Consider the following 17,100-nt stretch of genomic DNA (forward strand, 5'->3'; position numbering starts at 1 on the left):
TTATGTTTCTGAGTTTCCACAGGTGTTTCTTGTGGAGGCCCGCTGTTGAAGCAGCCAGCTGTGGGAGAGGCTCTGTGTTTGGGATTTGTCCACCACATGTATCTTGGTGCTGACAGGTGTCTTTTGATTGTGTTTCTCCTGATGACCCCATCACTTCTGTCTTGCTGTTTATAGGCCGCCTACATTTGCTGCCTGTCCTGAATACCCTGAGCATTCTGTTATACAGTTTCAGGGAGTCATTATGGTATCCTGGGAAAAATAATCTAACCTGCCAGGTAGATCTAGATCTGGGGGCACGGAAGCTGTGCACCCCAGTTTGGTTTCCATTGCTGGTCTGCCTTCCCCATATTTTCCAACAATGTAAGAGCTGGGTGAATCAGGGACTGATGCAGTACTTTGTTTTGTCATGTCTTAAATATTCTTTTCTTTTTTTCTTAAAGATTTTATTATTATTGGAAAGCCGGATATAAAGAGAGGAGGAGACACAGAGAGGAAGATCTTCCATCTGATGTTTCACTCCCCAAGTGAGCCGCAATGGGCCGGTACGCGCCGATCCGATGCTGGGACCAGGAACCTCCTCCTGGTCTCCCACGCGGGTGCAGGGTCCCAAGGCATTGGGCCGTCCTCGACTGCTTTCCCAGGCCACAAGCAGAGAGCTGGATGGGAAGTGGAGCTGCCGGGATTAGAACCGGCACCCATATGGGATCCCGGGGCTTTCAAGGCAAGGACTTTAGCCGCTAGGCCACGCCGCCGGGCCCAATGTTTTTTTCTTATTTGGAAGCCAGAGTTTGGGAGAGAGCGTGTTCCACCCTCTGCTTCACTGCACAAATGGTCTGAATGGCTGGAACTGAACCAGCCTGAAGCAGGGAGCTTCGTCTGGGTCTCCCACGTGGGTGCAGAGGCCCAAGAATCACTTTGGCCATCTTCCTCTGCTTTCCCAGGTACATTAGCAGGGAGCTGGGGTGGAAGTGGCACAGCTGAGACTTAAACCCACACCTTTATAGGATGTCAGCACCATAAACACGGCCTTGCCTACTATTTTACAGTGCCAACACCTGATGCCAACATTTAAATCACAGTTCACAGACCTTCCAGTGCTGCTGTGAGCTCTTCGCACTCACACACCCCTGCTTAGAGCTGAACCCCAGGCCTTCATGGAGATTGAGCTGTTCTGACCACTGCTGCCCTGTGCAGCCTTGGCATGAGCCCCACCCCTGGGGAGAATACCAGAATGAGGGTGTAAGCCACATGGGAAACTGCATTGCCCTGGGTCCCCTCTTGGAGCTCCCGGCTGTGCTCTGGCTGCTGCACTTGCTTTCCAGAGTGCCGACTATTGCTCTATGGTGTGTTGCTGGGTGGAACTGGATCTCAGCACAGCTAAATCCTCTCTCTCTCAGATACAGCATGGCATCATGACAGAGTCTCAAAAGGTCATAGGGACACACAGGACTGTCGGGCATCATCCTGGTTACCTTTGCAGATCAACTCATGCCCCACAATGCTCCACGGTCAGCCAGAATTCTAGAGCAGTCTGGCATGTGTGGGCTTTCTGCACAGGTGGCTGTTGGCAGTGGGAGCTGGTGACTGCAAGGATGTTGGGCTCTTTTCAAAACTGTCCTTCAACAGGGTTCATCATAGCCTGCTTTCCTGTGTTTGTCTTGTCTCTCTGGAGTGAGCAAGACGAAGCAGGAATTAAGTCCCGGCCCCTGGGGCAGGCTGGATGGTGCTGAGTCCTGCTGTCAGCCCTAGGAGTCCTATGACTCTTGGGGCACTCTCAGGCTCCCCAAGCTGTTGTTCCTGCATCTGCTCCTCCTGCTCCTCCTCTTGCTGCCCCTGTTCCTCCTCCTCTTCCTCTTGCTCTTCATGCTCCTCCTGCTCCTCCTGCTCCTGCTTCTCCTGCTCCTCCTGCTCCTCCTCCTCCTCCTGTTCCTCCTACTGCTCCTCCTGCTCCTCCTGCTGCTCCTCCTGCTCCTTCTACTCCCCCCTCACCTGCAGGCAGTAGACCCTGAGAACATCCACTCACCAAGGAGTCTTGAGGGAGAAGCAAAAAAAAAAAAAAAAAAAAGCCTTCACAGAGGCCTAGGCCAACTGCTGACGCTTCATCAGATGTTGTAAGAAGCCATGCTTCCCTGAGGAACTAGATTGGACTATAAGATGTTGGACTCTGTGTTTGGTTTATGCTTGCAAAGAGGGAATCTCAACTGTACTTGATCAGTGGATATGCAACAAGGTGGAATATTCCACATGGGGGGGAGGGCGAGGTGGGGTGATTCCCAGTTCCAACAAAACTGTATCACATAATACAATGTAATCAATGAATAAAAAAATAAAATTTTTAACAAAAAGAAGTCATGTGTCCATATTCGTCGAAAAATACTCTTCACATACACATGAAATGACCAGAAATTGTCCATCTCCTCTTATCTTTTATCTGTATTCTTCCCAAGCCACATTTTAGCCACTGAAACAGCTCCGTGGAAGTTTCCACTCATTTCTCTTCTACATTTTAAAGCGTTTTCTAAAATGTATGTTAAAACCAAACACCAGGCACTCAGTACCTTTTGCTACATGGCAGATTTTATCTTTAGCGTGACATAATGTTTGGAGTTGGGAAAGGGGAGTAGTAGGGAGAAATCTTTGGTGTTCAAAAGCTCCAAAAACATTTCTTCTGAGAGAGCAGGAATTCATCTCGTGGCTCTTCAGACAATTGGTGACTCATTCTGTCTAGTTATGAGGCCTAAGAGGAAGCCACTAATAAATCTTTCTGGCTATTACACATCTCAAGCACAGGCAGTAGGTGGTGGTGTGCTATTCCTCGAGCTGAATCTTCCCTGCTGCCCAAAGACTATTGTAGATGTACTTGGGATGAATAGGCATTCATTAGACTCTCCTCATTCTTCCAGGAAGCTGCAGCATATCACAGAGGGCCCCGGAAAGCAGGGAGGAAGGCAGACACTAAGAACCAAATGTGCATCCTTTTTTAGTTTATTTTAATATTGTGAATTCATTTGAAAGGCAGAGTTACAGAAAGAAAGAACTCTTTTGTCATTCACACCATAAATGAATTTATGGCCAAGACTAGGCAAGCTGAAGCCAGGAGCCAGAAAGTTCATTTGGGTCTGCCATGTCCCTTTCCAGGTGCATTAGCAGGGAGCTGGAGTAGAACCAGAAAAGTGGGATGTGACGTTGCAGGTGGTGGTTTGACCTGCCATGTGACAGTGTTAGCCATAAATGTGGATGTTTAGTGATACTTTTACATTTTATGGGCTGACATAAAACTTCAACTGTTGGTTTGTGGGAGTCGGTCTCCCCTGCAAGTCATCATCACAGGTATGTGAGTGCATGGAGTCTTTCCAGGTAGAGAAGAGGGAGAAGTGCAGTGGGCTTTTTGTGCCCCAGATCACTCTCCAGTGTTTACACTGGACCTGATTTCTGAGCACAAATCTGGTTCTGCTCCTTTAGCTGTTGGGTGCTGTCGGAGCACATGCTTGCTAATGCTGTTCTTGGTCGCCTGGGAGAAGGCAGACCCATAGAGGTGAGCACAGATGATGCAACCATAGGCATAAACTGGCCAAAGGGGACAGGACCTGGAGAAGAGGAAGAGTAGAGTGGGCTCAAGAGAGCCAATGGTTTCGGGTGAAATCACTGTAGATGTGGAGGCCAGGCATGGTGGTGGCTTTTTTGAAGGGCTGCGTTCTAAGCCAGGTCTGCCAAAAGGATGCTGCCGAGGCCCTGTGCTCCTTAGCCAAGGAGAGCTGGACTCCAGGGCAGATTCCCCTTCCAATCTGATTACACACTCTGCTTGTAGCTGTGAGACAGAGGTGAGATGGGCATGTAACCAAAGAGTGTAATAACGGCCATGGGGGGGGAAAAATCCTGCTTTCAGTAAGCCTCCCACTCCATTTTGGTTTTTCTTTTTGTTTCCTTCTTTCCACCTTAGCATAACTGATGCTTCTCTTATCATGAGAGCAGCCAGGGCCAGCGTTGGCACAGGAAGTGGAACCTGCTCCCTACCACACTGGAGTCCCACATTGGAGCACTGGTTTCAGTCCTGACTGCTCTAACTGTGGTCTGGCTCCCCGCTACCATTCCTGGAAGGCAAGAGATGAGGCCCACATGCTCAGGTGCTCGTCACCCCCAGAGGAAACCATGTGGAGCTCCAGGCTGCTGGCTTCCACCTGGCTCCACCCAGGCCACTGTGGACACTCGGAGAGTGAACCAGCAGATGGAAAATCTCTTTGTCTCTATCTCTGTTACTCTACTGTTCAAATAAAATGGAATAAATCACCAAAAAGAGACACAACAAAGAACAGTTAAGCTTCTGCTAGGACCAGCTATGAATCAATGAGTTACTATACGTTTTGTATAGCTTGGTTGCAAGAGAATGTCATAGTTAGTTTTATAAACGTATTTATCATTCTCAAACCTAAAGCCCCAGCCATCTCCTAATACAATTGTGGGTCCAACTGGCTCACATTTGTGTGAGTGTGTACCCCCTAGGGTCACAAAATAGCTCTTCAATATGATCAGCAGACTTTTTACAATGGATGTCTGATCCCAGGCATATGCAGAGAGCTCCCTGGATTCATTGTTTGCAGGAAATCAAATGAATGAGGGATTTTTTGTTGGTTGGTTGGTTGGTTGTTGGTTTTTTTTTTTTTTTCAGGTAAAAGAGACCGTTTGTATGTGCATTGCAGACACCAGGACTTCTGACAGCTTTTCCTCTGAGTAGTGAAAGTAACTAGTCTGGCCAATGCCATTTAAAAGGTCTGCAGGGAAATGCGGAAGCATTTTCATGTTAAGCAGAACAGGTACAGTTGGAGGTGGACGCAGGGAAAAGCCACTTCCGTGGCAGGAACTGTCCACATCATTTGCATGTTTGCACCAAAAGTACTAAGATCAGCTGCAGGGTCTCTGCCACAGAAACCTCTCCCGTGGGCAGCGTGGCATTGGCTATACATCCAAATAAGAACAGCTTTTATCACTAATGCGTTGCAGCTGCTGCCTGCATTTGTAGTGTGATAAACCTGAACGGGCTCTCCAGCTGCCTGCAGCTGTCCTTGTGTGGGGTGTCTTTGTGATCATCCTCTCCTCGGCAAGGCCCCACCATCCTTATTTAAGTAGTGAAATGAAATCTGACCCTCATCACTCTGAATGAAAGCCACACCTGCCTCTTGTACCAGATGCGTAAAAATGAAAGTTGCCGGAAGCTGGTTCTTTGTACACATCATGAATGTCATTTAGAAACACACATGCCACATTTCAGGGCTGGCACTGTGGTTTGGCGCGGTAAGCTGCCACATACAATGCCAGCATTCTACAGCGGACTGCTGATTTGAGTCCCAGCTGCTCAGCTTCTGCGCCAACTCCCTGCCGATGCACCTGGGAAAGCAGCAAATGAAAGCCCAGGTAACTGGCTACAGTAACTGGCTCCTGATTTTTTCCTGGACCACTTTCCAACCATTACAGTCATCTGGAGACTGAACCAGCAGATAGAAGATTCACTCTTTTTTTTTGCACCTTTCAATTACACAAGCAAACAGATCTTTAAATATATATACATATACACACTACCTTCCATTAATTCCACTACAATTGTTTCACAACAGGCATAGTTGTGTTTCTCCTAGACCTGTATGCGTTTAGCCCTGCACTAACGTGACTCAGTAGCTGGTTGAAGTGTCAGTTTAGTGTGCAGGAGAGCAGCACCCCGTGTTTCATAGGACAGCATCATACTGGTCTTTAAGACAGTCCCTCCATGCCACATGCCGCACCCCTGTGTCTGGTGGGAGAGCATCACACTGGTCTTTGCATCCCTGTGTCTGGTGGGAGAGGGTCACACTGGTCTGTAAGGCAATCTGTCCATGTACTTGGTCTGGAACTTGGAGCCCTGGCTTTTGTCACTTCAATCTTTTGCCCACCATTCCTGCACTTTCTGTTTTTCAGTTGTAAATGCCTGTTCCAGATTCAGAAAGTTCGGTCCTCTCTTTACAGAATGAAAGAAAAAAAAAAAGAATTCTTTTGGGGCATCCTCTTTCAATTAATTTTGCAAGCACACTGGGCTCATGTTCTAGCTAATCATATTTCTAACTTTCCATGCATAATTATAAATCACAAATGCTTACACATGTTTGTGGCATAGAAAAGATCTGAAACAGAAGAATGGAAACACTCCAGTTCATGCCATAATATGCATTAGGAAGCAGTGATGTTACCCAGCTGAGAGGTCGCTTGGGGAAAAGATGTCATGCTTCTGTCTGCCTAAATTCTGTGTGAATATGAGAAGGAAATTTGCATGTTTATATATTTCCCTGTTAAGATACAAAGAAAATATTTTTGTGTACTTAGCAGTGACTTTTCAGAAACGTAGAATTCTAAATGGAAACTACTGACATTTGGTTTTTTAATTTTTTTATTTTTTTAAGATTTATTTATTTTATTATAAAGTCATATATACAGAGAGAAGGAGAGACAGAGAGGAAGATCTTCCGTCCAATGATTCACTCCCCAAGTGACAGCAACGGCCGGTACTGTGCCGATCCAAAGCAGGGAATCTGGAACCTCCTCCAGGTCTCCCATGCAGGTGCAGGGTCCCAAAACTTTGAGCCATCCTCGACTGTTTTTCCAGGTCACAAGCAGGGAGCTGGATGGGAAGTGGAGCTGCCGGGATTAGAACCTGTGCCCACATGGGATCCCAGTGCATTCAAGGCAAAGACTTTAGCCACTACGCCACGCCGCTGGGACCGTAATTTTTAAGTTTATTTTACTTATTTGAGAGTCAGAGATCTCCCATCTGTAAATGCCTGCAATATCCATGCGAAGTCAGCCCCAAACTGGAAACTGGGAAATCAGTGCAGGTCTGCCACGTGGGTGGCAGGGACGCTGCTCCCTGGGCCATTCCCTGCTCCTCACAGGTTGTGCATTAGCAGGGAGCTGGGACTGGGAGTGGAGCCAGACTGAAACCCTGGGGCTCTTGTAGGGTGGGGGGTGCCCCGTGTAGCCTCAGCCTTTAAACCAAACATCTGCCCACATTACACTAGTAACACCTTGACTGGGCTGTGTTTCTTTGGCTAAAATGAATGAACCTTTGTAAAATCACACACAACATATTTGCCTACTTTCAATAAAGCATTACTTATTTATACATACAACAACTTAAAATAGCATGCCTTTTTAAATTGTTTTTTTTTTTAAAGATTTTATTATTTTTGGAAAGCCGGATATACAGAGAGGAGGAGAGACAGAGAGGAAGATCTTCCATCCGATGATTCACTCCCCAAGTGAGCCGCAATGGGCCGGTATGCGCTGATCCGATGCCGGGAACCTGGAACCTCTTCCGGGTCTCCCACGCGGGTGCAGGGTCCCAAGGCTTTGGGCCGTCCTCGACTGCTTTCCCAGGCCACAAGCAGGGAGCTGGATGGGAAGTGGAGCTGCCGGGATTAGAACCGGCGTCCATATGGGATCCCGGGGCTTTCAAGGCGAGGACTTTAGCTGCTAGGCCACGCCGCCGGACCCTTATATTGTTTTAATTAACCAATTGACAAGTTTTTCCAAAAAACATCAACTCATGGAGTTACTAATGCACATGGGTTCTTACTTTCTAATGCAGGTTTGTAAAGTCTTCTTATAGGTTTTGTTTTGTTTTCTTTTCTTCTTAAAGATTTATTTATGGATTTGAAAAACAGAGAGAGGAGGGGTGAGAGATCTTCTGTTGGCTGTGCCTGAGGCGGGGGGCAAAGATGAGGGAGGTGCCCTGCCAACACCAAGGCACCACCTGGTTCAGTCCTCACCCGCAGTCACCGCTGAGTACCATCACAACTGAAGAAAGTCATGCTGGTGGTCACTTGCTTTTTCCTACTCATTCAAAAACTTTTCTGCAACTTTTCTGCAGAGTGAAGTAAATTATCTTTTTGAAAATGTGGGTAGTTCGTGAAAATTTAAAAGAAGGAAGGAGGAAGAGGAGAGGGAGAGGAGAAGAGAAGGGGAGGGGAGAGGAGAGAGGAGGGGAGAGGAGGGAAAGTGGAGGAAACCCAGGACCTCTGACTTGGCAGAGTAGCCCCCACTCCGGGAAGCCTCACAGCGGCTCCGCGTCGCTCCCCCCACCCTGAGCCTCCTGAGGAGGCAGGCAGGCATCTTACCACTTCAGTGTGCTGGTTTGTCCTCTGGTGCCTCTGGGGGAGAGGGAGATTTTCTGCTGCTGTGCTTGGGTTGATTTTATTTAAGATTTATGTTTTTTAAACTGTATATATATTGTTTTCCACGATAGTTTTGTAAGTATAAAGATTCAACCCTTCCCTTCCTTGTCTGCTTTCCCGTTCTCCCCTCCTGCCATTTCCCCCATATGACCACAGTAATAGAGTTCCTCAGTGCAAGTTGCAAGTTTTAACTTTCTGGTATTTAAACGACATGATAAGTACAGGCAAAGGTAGAAAACCTAGGTTGATTATGTAGAGGTATATTTATAAGTCTCATTGGGAGCCTTGCATTGATTCAGAAGTAGTGACATACACAGCATAGTACCTTTCCTTTTGAGTATGCTAGTTTCCCTTGAATGTACATGGATGCGTGTGTGTAGTGAAGAAGTATATGTGTGTGTGTAACACATATATGTGTGTATGTATAATGTATATGTGTGTATACATATATATATATATACACACACACATACTTTTCATATTGGCTGTCCTACATTAGAGAGAACATGATATTTATACTTTGGGATCGGTTTAATTCACTAAGCATAATTCTTTCCAATTGGGACCATTTTGTTGCAAACAACAAGATCTCATTCCTCTTTCTGGCTGAGTATTGTTCCATTGAATAGATGTACCCACCATTTCTTATCCAATCCTGCATTGTAGGCCCCTGGGTTGATTCCATGTCTTTACTACTGTGACTTGTGTTGCTATAAAAATAGGATTACAAGTAAGTTTCTCAAAGGCAGATTTCACTTCCTCTAGATACATCCCCAGGAGTGGGATGGCTTGGTCAAATGGTAGATCAATTCTCTGTTGTCTAAGATCTCTCTATACTGACGTTCAGAGTGGCTATACTGGTTTACATTGCCTTTAACAGCAAGTTAGGTAGCCTTTTCTACCACATCCTTGCCAACATGCTGGCTGATTTCTGTATGTAGGCCATCCTCTCTGGTAGAACCTCAATGTACTTTTTATTTATGTTTCCCTAATCGCTAGGGAACCTGAACATTTTTTTTTCATGTGTCTATTAACCTTTTGAATTTCATTTTTTGAGAACTATCTCTTCATGTCCTTTGTCCATCTCTTAAGAGGGTTGGTGTGTGTGTGTGTGTGTGGTATGTGTGTCATTGCTGAGTTTCTGTAGCTCTTCATAGATATTTGATCTCAGTTCCCTATCTGCTGTGTGCAAAGATTTTCTCCCATTCTGTTGGTTCCTGCCTTACTTTATTAACTGTTTCCTTTGCCTTCCAGAAGCTCCCCAAGTAAAATTTTAAATCCTTTTACAGATTTTAAAGCCATTTTATTATAAATTCCTGATACATTACACCCTTGGTTGTTTGTTTTTAAAAGATTTATTTATTTTTTATTACAAAGTCAGATATACAGAGAGGAGGAGAGACAGAGAGGAAGATCTTCTGTCTGATGACTCACTCCCCAAGTGAGCCGCAACGGGCTGGTGTGCGCCGATCCGAAGCTGGGAACCTGGAACCTCTTCCGGGTCTCCCGTGTAGGTGCAGGGTCCCAATGCATTGGGCCGTCCTCGACTGCTTTCCCAGGCCACAAGTAGGGAGCTGGATGGGAAGTGGAGCTGCCAGGATTAGAACCGGCGCCCATATGGGATCCCGGGGCTTTCAAGGCGAGGACTTTAGCCACTAGGCCACGCTGCCGGGCCCACTCTTGGTTGTTTTTAAACTCAAATATAATTTAGCACTGAGAATCACTTATGAAAAAAACGTATTTAAAAAGGTATCAAAGTCAAGAGCATAAGAACTCAAAGGCACTCACTAATTGGCCACAAAGATGGAACCTGTCCAGCCAGGTCACAAGGCCGTCCTTGAAACTCCAGCAGGTCTCATGGCTCCACTGCGGATCTGAAAGGCTTTTTGATCCCCTTAAAAGTGGCACCCACTGAACCAACTCTTCTGAAAGAAATCTTTAAAATGACTTGAGCCAAATCCCTCTTCATATGGACCCACTCTGATGGCTCAGGGATAACAAGGAAGCTCAAAGACTTAAACAAATGTAATCATGCATTCTTGAGAACCAACCTGATAAACTACTGGCTTCACTCTACTATTAGTATACACAAATGTAAGGTTTATATATATATTTTATTGATTATTTTGCATTATGTGACAGTTTCATAGGCTCTGGGAATCCCCCCATTCCTCCCCCTCCCTCCCCCCTGGTGGATTCCCCCACCTTGATGCAGTATTACAGTTCAAATTCAATCAAGATTCTTTCCTTGCAAACATACACCAAGTATAGAGTCCAGCTACTTGTTGTCCAGATGAGTTGAACAGTTTCTTGGGGAGACCATTTCTGGTCCAAGGTTAGAGCTGGTAGAATATCATCCCATTCAATTAAGAGTCTCAATATAACATCAATAGCAGTTTGCAACATTTTGGAGTTGACATGGTTGTGAGTAACCAGTATGTTACAAAAAAACAAAAACAAAGAAAAAAAAAAGTCCTAACCACAACCTATGATTAGCTCATTGACATTTCAGTTTTAGTTTTTATACAGGACCGACTCAAATGTAAGATTTTAATGGATGAAAACCTCAGTAACATATGTATTTCATGAAAAGGACCAACAAATGGAACAAATACTTTTTATTTTAACTACTCCAGCCCAGGCCGCGGAGCTGCACCCAGAACATTCAGCACCAAAGGGAAAGGCAGATGTTGGCTGCTCATAGCCGGCTGCTAGCACACGAGCCCCTGCCGCATCTGTCTGATCTGAAGTAAGGCCGCCTGAACATCCTCATCCATGTGACCCTGGAGAGACATGAGAAAGGGGAGAGAGTGAGAACGTTACAGACAAGGCTTTGTCACACAGCATGACTATATCTGTCACAGTGACTAAGAAAGTCAATTCATAAATCATGCACGCCACGACTGCTCTTAATTTCAGTTAACAGGAAATAGATGGACACTCTGCCCCCTTTCGTTTTAGTAATGGTCCCAGCAGCCTAAGTGATTAGCAAGTAAACAAGGACTTTTTCTGTTGCTGCTCAAGCTTTGGTTTTCATTCAAAAGAGTGACTGAAGAAAAACAAATCCCCATAGCCACATAGTTTACATAAACAGAACCACATGTCATTATCACTTTGCAATGTGCTTTTACAAAACACTTCCCACAGGCACTTAATTATTAGTATCATATTCTAGGGATGTTTAAAATGTGCGTCTTCTTGCCCTAATGAAGAGCATTTGAGATAGTCCCAACTTGTTGGACAGAATCCCAAGAAAAACCTTGCTGGGTCAAAAGCCAGGTTCAATTTTTAATTGCACAAAATCCTATGGAATTTCCTTCTATTGCAATACATCTTACACTCTACATGCACACAGTTGTCTTCTGACATGAATATTAACCACGTGCATATATATATATTTTTAAATATATAACACATTTTAATATATACATGTTTTAATCTGACAGGCAGAGAAGACAGAATAGTTGTGAACGTCCATCACCTGGTTCATTCCCAAGTGCCTGCTGTGATCAAAGCTGGGTTGGAGTGGAAGCCAGGAGACAGGAACTGAATTCTAGGTCTCCCATAGGATTGGCAGGAAACAATTATTGGGGCAATTACCTGCTGCCTCCTCAGGTCAACAGTGACAAAAAGCTCGAGTCAGGAATAGAATCCACCCACCATAACACAGGATACAGGCATTTCAAATTTACGGTAAATACCTGCTCCCGCCACACAGATTTCAAAAAAAAAACCCTAAATTTAAAAAAAAAAAAAAAACAGTAAGAGAATGATTAAAGGGAACTTAATATGATAGGCTTCCAAACCCGCTTCATTTGTGTTTTGTTTTTACTGGAGTACAAGAATAGGGTTCAGCACAACATTTCCTGTTTATGGAACTTTGGCTTCCAAATTTGTTGCTTTAACATTAGCGTGTTTAAATTTCCAGCATTCACCACAGCTGGCCTATCTGATTGTCTTAGGTAACTTTATGATGCCAGGAGACAAGATTATTTCCAAGGCCAATTGCTTTTGTTACGATTCATTATGATTCACTTGAAAATCATTTCGAATTTCAGCAGTGCTTACTGTGCAAGTAGAAAGGCTTGTCGGGTGGTTGCCTCTTTCGGTGGCCCACACGATGACCTCCTCATCTGTCCTACTACAGTTATCTGCACTTTCCTTTTTCCTTCCCAATCATCCTGTTCCACAGTTAACCAGTAGGCCTCTCTCAGGACTGCAATAAACTAAACTTCCAGCCTACTTCGTAGCTACTGAACCTTATCATCTTCTAATTCATTCATGCTGACTGGTTTTATCTCCATTGCTTATAGAAAATGCCAGCCTATTAACTTTCAGATTTCTGTTTATTATGTTGTATTGAGTTCTCTGTTAAAAGCTATCTTTGAAAATTTCTTTATATTTTTTTCCTTGCCTTCCATCTCTCTTTCGTGTTTTTATTTAAACTGTGTCACCCAAGCCAAACGGTTCTTCTTACCGCGCTGTGGTTTACCATCAGCACACATGGATTTGCTCATCTTCCTTACAGAAATACTCTGAGAACTCTGGAGACACTTCTCACCTGGTTTTCATAAATCATTAAGAACAACGATGCTTCACATTAATTTTTATCTTAACGTATTTTATGATTTAGTTCCATAGGTTCTGGGTTGTCCGTGCCCTTCCCCAAGGTCCCACATTAAACATCTTCTTAGTGTGATGTTTTTCAAACAGCCTTCTCAGGATACCTGCAAGAAGGGCATAATCTGTGCTTTACTGACCCAAGGCTGACTTAGACATTAGTATCTCCTAAAAGAAACACTTTTCTTTAAAGATCACAACTATATGCATGTCATTTGTATACTTCTCTAGTCCTTTCTGCGTTTAGATTAGTCCTAAACTACCGAGAAACTTCTCTCCATGCTCTTCTCTTGGCTGACAGCCTTGTGATGATCACTGCAATGATGTTCCACAAGGTCCGGAGCATGGAGGTGGAGGTGAAGGGGTGACTACCAGGACCATCATGCGGATAGCTCAGGCATTACTGCCAGCAAGGACACCGCAGCATGTGCTGCCACTATGTGTTGACAAACTGTCTGTACTCAGTGAAGGCTGGTAAGACAACTATGAACTTATGCTGGACCACCTACAGATTTGTACATTTTTCTGGGATATAAGCAACCATGATGAAAAGAAACACAACTGCTCTTCAATATGGTTTTAAATAACCATATGGGGTAGTTATTTTAAATTATCATCTATGGTACCATTTCTAAAGAAGAAGCAGTTTCTCACCTGCGCAGCACTAAGAAGGTGTGTCCGGCAAATTGCAATGACTTCTTGGTGCTGTCTGTCGGCATCCTAGAAATGTGGACAGAAGAGAGTATCAGCATTCATGTTCCCAAAGACAGCCAATGACGGTGCTGCCCTTAGGCCTGACATCACAGGGCAGTATTACTAGGAAAGTGCATCTGCTGCTTTTTGGTAACAATCCACCCAGAATCTGCCAGATGCAGGGGCCCCACATAACAACAGCATGCCCTTTACCAGTGAGCGTGTGGGGACACACTGAGTAAAGGCAATGCCACTCACCCTAGGTGACTGGATACTCTTGCCTTCTCACATGCAAGGCAATGCCTGAGTAGACACACATTTCCTCGGCTGTGGGTCAGGGACACAGCTCCCCAGCTCCTTAGCCCACAGCTACACCGTGCTTAGCTCAAGCTTCTGAGGCTGAGGGAGCTCCTTCCTCACATCACTTTGGGCTTAAAAACCTCAGGGGAGAATCAGAGCAATCAATGGCATCCTCAGTATGGCCTCAGATATAAGCATACCTCAAAAAACCTCAGGGACTATGGTATTGAAACATATTTATTCTGGGGCAAAAGCATTTTGAAACGCATGTGCACACACCAGTTCCTATTCACAGGCAAGCCAGAAAGTTTACCCTGGGCTTCCATTTGCTTTTTGCTTTATCCAGGAAGACCCTCCCTTTACTTAGGAAAACACCACTTATTTTACAAATTCACACCAGCACTCCTCTCCCCTTCAAAAACAAATCCTACAATCCCAGTTCTCTTTCCTGAACCTGTTCAGGTAGGACTGCGTCCCTTGAGTCCATGTGTTGGAGTCTTAGTTCCCAGTGTGGAGAGGTTTAATCCTCATGGCTCAGGCACGGGGTCCTAGTGGAGGATGGCTTTGGCTCTGCCACGGCTCTGGACTGAGGTCCCAGCGGAGGACCGCTTTGGCTCTGCCCCGGGTCAGGAATGGTGTCCCAGTGGAGCACAGCTGGCTCTGCCCCAGCTCAGACTTGGGGTCCCAGCGGAGGATGGCTTTGGCTCTGTCTCACTTCCTCCTGCCATATGATCATCAGCAGGAAGCCCCTCTTGAAGGATGTGGCCCCTTGATCGTGGCTCTCCAGCCTCCAGAAACATACATCGAATATTTCAGTTCACTCTAAACCTCCTAGATGGTGGTATTGTAACAATAAAAATGAACTAAGAAAAAACCTTTATCACTTAGAACCCACTATAATAATTTCATTTTTTAAATATAAAATTTGCTTTTTCCATTCGACAGGCAACGGGACACAGAAAGACAGTTAAACGCTTGCATTGGCTAGCTCATTCTGCAGATGCCTGATAGCAGCAAGGTACCAGGGCAGTTCAGGCTGGGAGCATGGTCCCCCACGGAGATGGCAGGAGACCAGCTGTGTGAGTCCTCATTGTTACCTGCCAGGCATTCACCAGCAGTCAGAGTCAGGAATGTAGTTTCTGGCATACAGTGTGCACCAAATAAATCTGATCAAAAAAGCAGTTTATCAGCAACTTTTAGCAAAAATGACTCCGTGTGTAGATCTGGATCGTTCAAGCAGCCTGACACACACTTGCCCCCAGGAGCCACCAGGAGACGCCTCTGGGTACTCATGGCCAACTGCTACCTCAGCGACTTCATTTGGTACTACAGACTGTCGATGAGCTGGCTCTGCCTCTTGGTGGCACTGTCGCTCACGTAGGTGAGTTGGGAAAGGCTGTTGAGTGCCTGTTTCAGCGTTTCTACATCAGTCAGCAGTTCAGTTATCTTTTTAAAAGAGGAAAAGATAGTGAGAGAAATACAAATCAACTTATCCAATCATGATGAACATCTTTGCACAGAAATAATTTCTTTTCTGAAGCAGAAACTTCATCTTTATAATTAAAAAGTGAGGTATAAATACTGCCAAGATGTTCAGTATATACAATATAATTCTACTTCTAAACTCATCTCAGTATACACCTTGCAAAAGAAATATCAAGAATTAATAAATAGAGAATCAAGATGGCGGAATAGCATAAGGACACGTTTAAACGGACGCAGAAACATTTAATCAGGATGAAACAGAGAGGACACATTCTAGGAAATAGGAAAGGACAGAACAACAGCAGAGGGGTACCTGGAGACTGACAGACACAGGAAAGCAGCAGGCACAGCAGTGTGGTGTTGCAGTGACTGATACTCCAGCACAGCAATCTGAACTCCACCAGCAGCCAGAACTCCACCAGCAACAAGGTGGGAAGGGACTTTCACTGGGAGCTTGGGAGGTGAACCCAGATGAAGAACTGTCCGTCCTGCTGTTCCATTTGATTTGACCAGGAGCAGAGACAGAGCAGCAGATCCCAAAAGGGCAGTGTTAGAACAGGGATTTCAGCCCATTCAGCCCCCTAGAGCCAAATTGGGCGCCATTTTGCCTAACAAGGCAAAGGCAAGAGAAAGGACTGAGCATACGCTGAGCGGGGAGTGAATTCGTTTTTGACTGTTAACTGCAGCAACACAGCATTCTACAGGTTCCACCCAAGACAGGTGTGGGTAGCCCTCAGACCTGACGGCCAGCAGATCAAGAACTCTAGTAGTGGTATGTCAGGCACCATTTTGTACACTGTGGCAAAAGCTTTAGGACTGCAGGGAATAACAGTGAACTATGTATGTGCTGAGCTCACAAGAATTCATTGAGATCCATGGATAAAGCACTGGTCCCATAGGAAAATAATACCAACTGTGGCACCGTACAGGTCAAAATAGGTCCATATGGCACCCAGACCTAACATCCCATAGGTTCTCGCAACATCAGTGCCACCACCAACCTAGTTATATAGGACACCTGGTGTCTCCCTAATCCTGGGACCTGCTGCAACTGGAAGCGGGAGAAAGGTTGTATAGACAACAGTGCAGCCTCAGCACGTTATTACAGGAGGTAGAGACTGGTAAGCCAAGAGTTGGGGCTACAAAGTTCTTTGTGGAAATCTAACATAAGAACCCAAACCTGGAACTTGCTGGAGGGAGTGGCACAATTGGCTGCAAGCAAAAAGTTGTGTACCAACTGCAATAAGTAAAATTGCATTGTAGACCTGTGGGTGACACAGCTTAGAAATCTGTCCCAAGAAGAAGACTCTGATAACCAGAATTACAATGACCAAGAGTAAAAGAAGAGACAAAGGCACAATGAATATTACTGAAAACTCCCCTGCAAAGGAGCAAAACCCTATGCCAACCTCAGAGTTAACTGAGGAAGACATCGAGAAAATGGGGGCACACAGAATTCAGAAAACTCATTTTAAAGCTTCTGATCAACAATGAGAAGCTCATACAAGAGTTCAAAGATTGAAGGAATATTTTACACAAGCAACAGCAGCAATAAAGAAAATCAAGGCTGATATATCAAAAATAAAGAACATAGTAGAGCAAATTAAAAGTACAATGGAGAGTCTCCAAAATAGAATGAAGCAAGCAGAAGAAAGAATCTCAGAAGGAAGATTTTTCCTGTCATCAGGGGAAAGCAAACAAAAAGCTGGAAGCAGACCTGGACCAGGACAAAAAAAGTATTCAAGAATTGAAAGATGCTATTAAGAGGCCCATTATAAGAGTTACGGGAGTCCCAGAAGGTGCAGAA

The 17,100-nt window shown here is 45.0% G+C and overlaps 1 protein-coding gene across 1 annotated transcript in view; it reads right to left on the minus strand.

The window, feature by feature from the left end:
- Positions 1 to 15,134: 15,134 nt before the first annotated feature.
- The window catches only part of LOC131483072 (uveal autoantigen with coiled-coil domains and ankyrin repeats-like), a 36,952-nt gene continuing 34,986 nt past the window's right edge, over positions 15,135 to 17,100 (minus strand). The window contains 1 exon segment of the mRNA XM_058679985.1: positions 15,135 to 15,254. Within this exon segment, the coding sequence (XP_058535968.1) occupies positions 15,135 to 15,254 (120 nt within the window).

The sequence above is a fragment of the Ochotona princeps genome, chromosome 23, assembly GCF_030435755.1.
Source record: "Ochotona princeps isolate mOchPri1 chromosome 23, mOchPri1.hap1, whole genome shotgun sequence".
NCBI lineage: Eukaryota > Metazoa > Chordata > Mammalia > Lagomorpha > Ochotonidae > Ochotona > Ochotona princeps.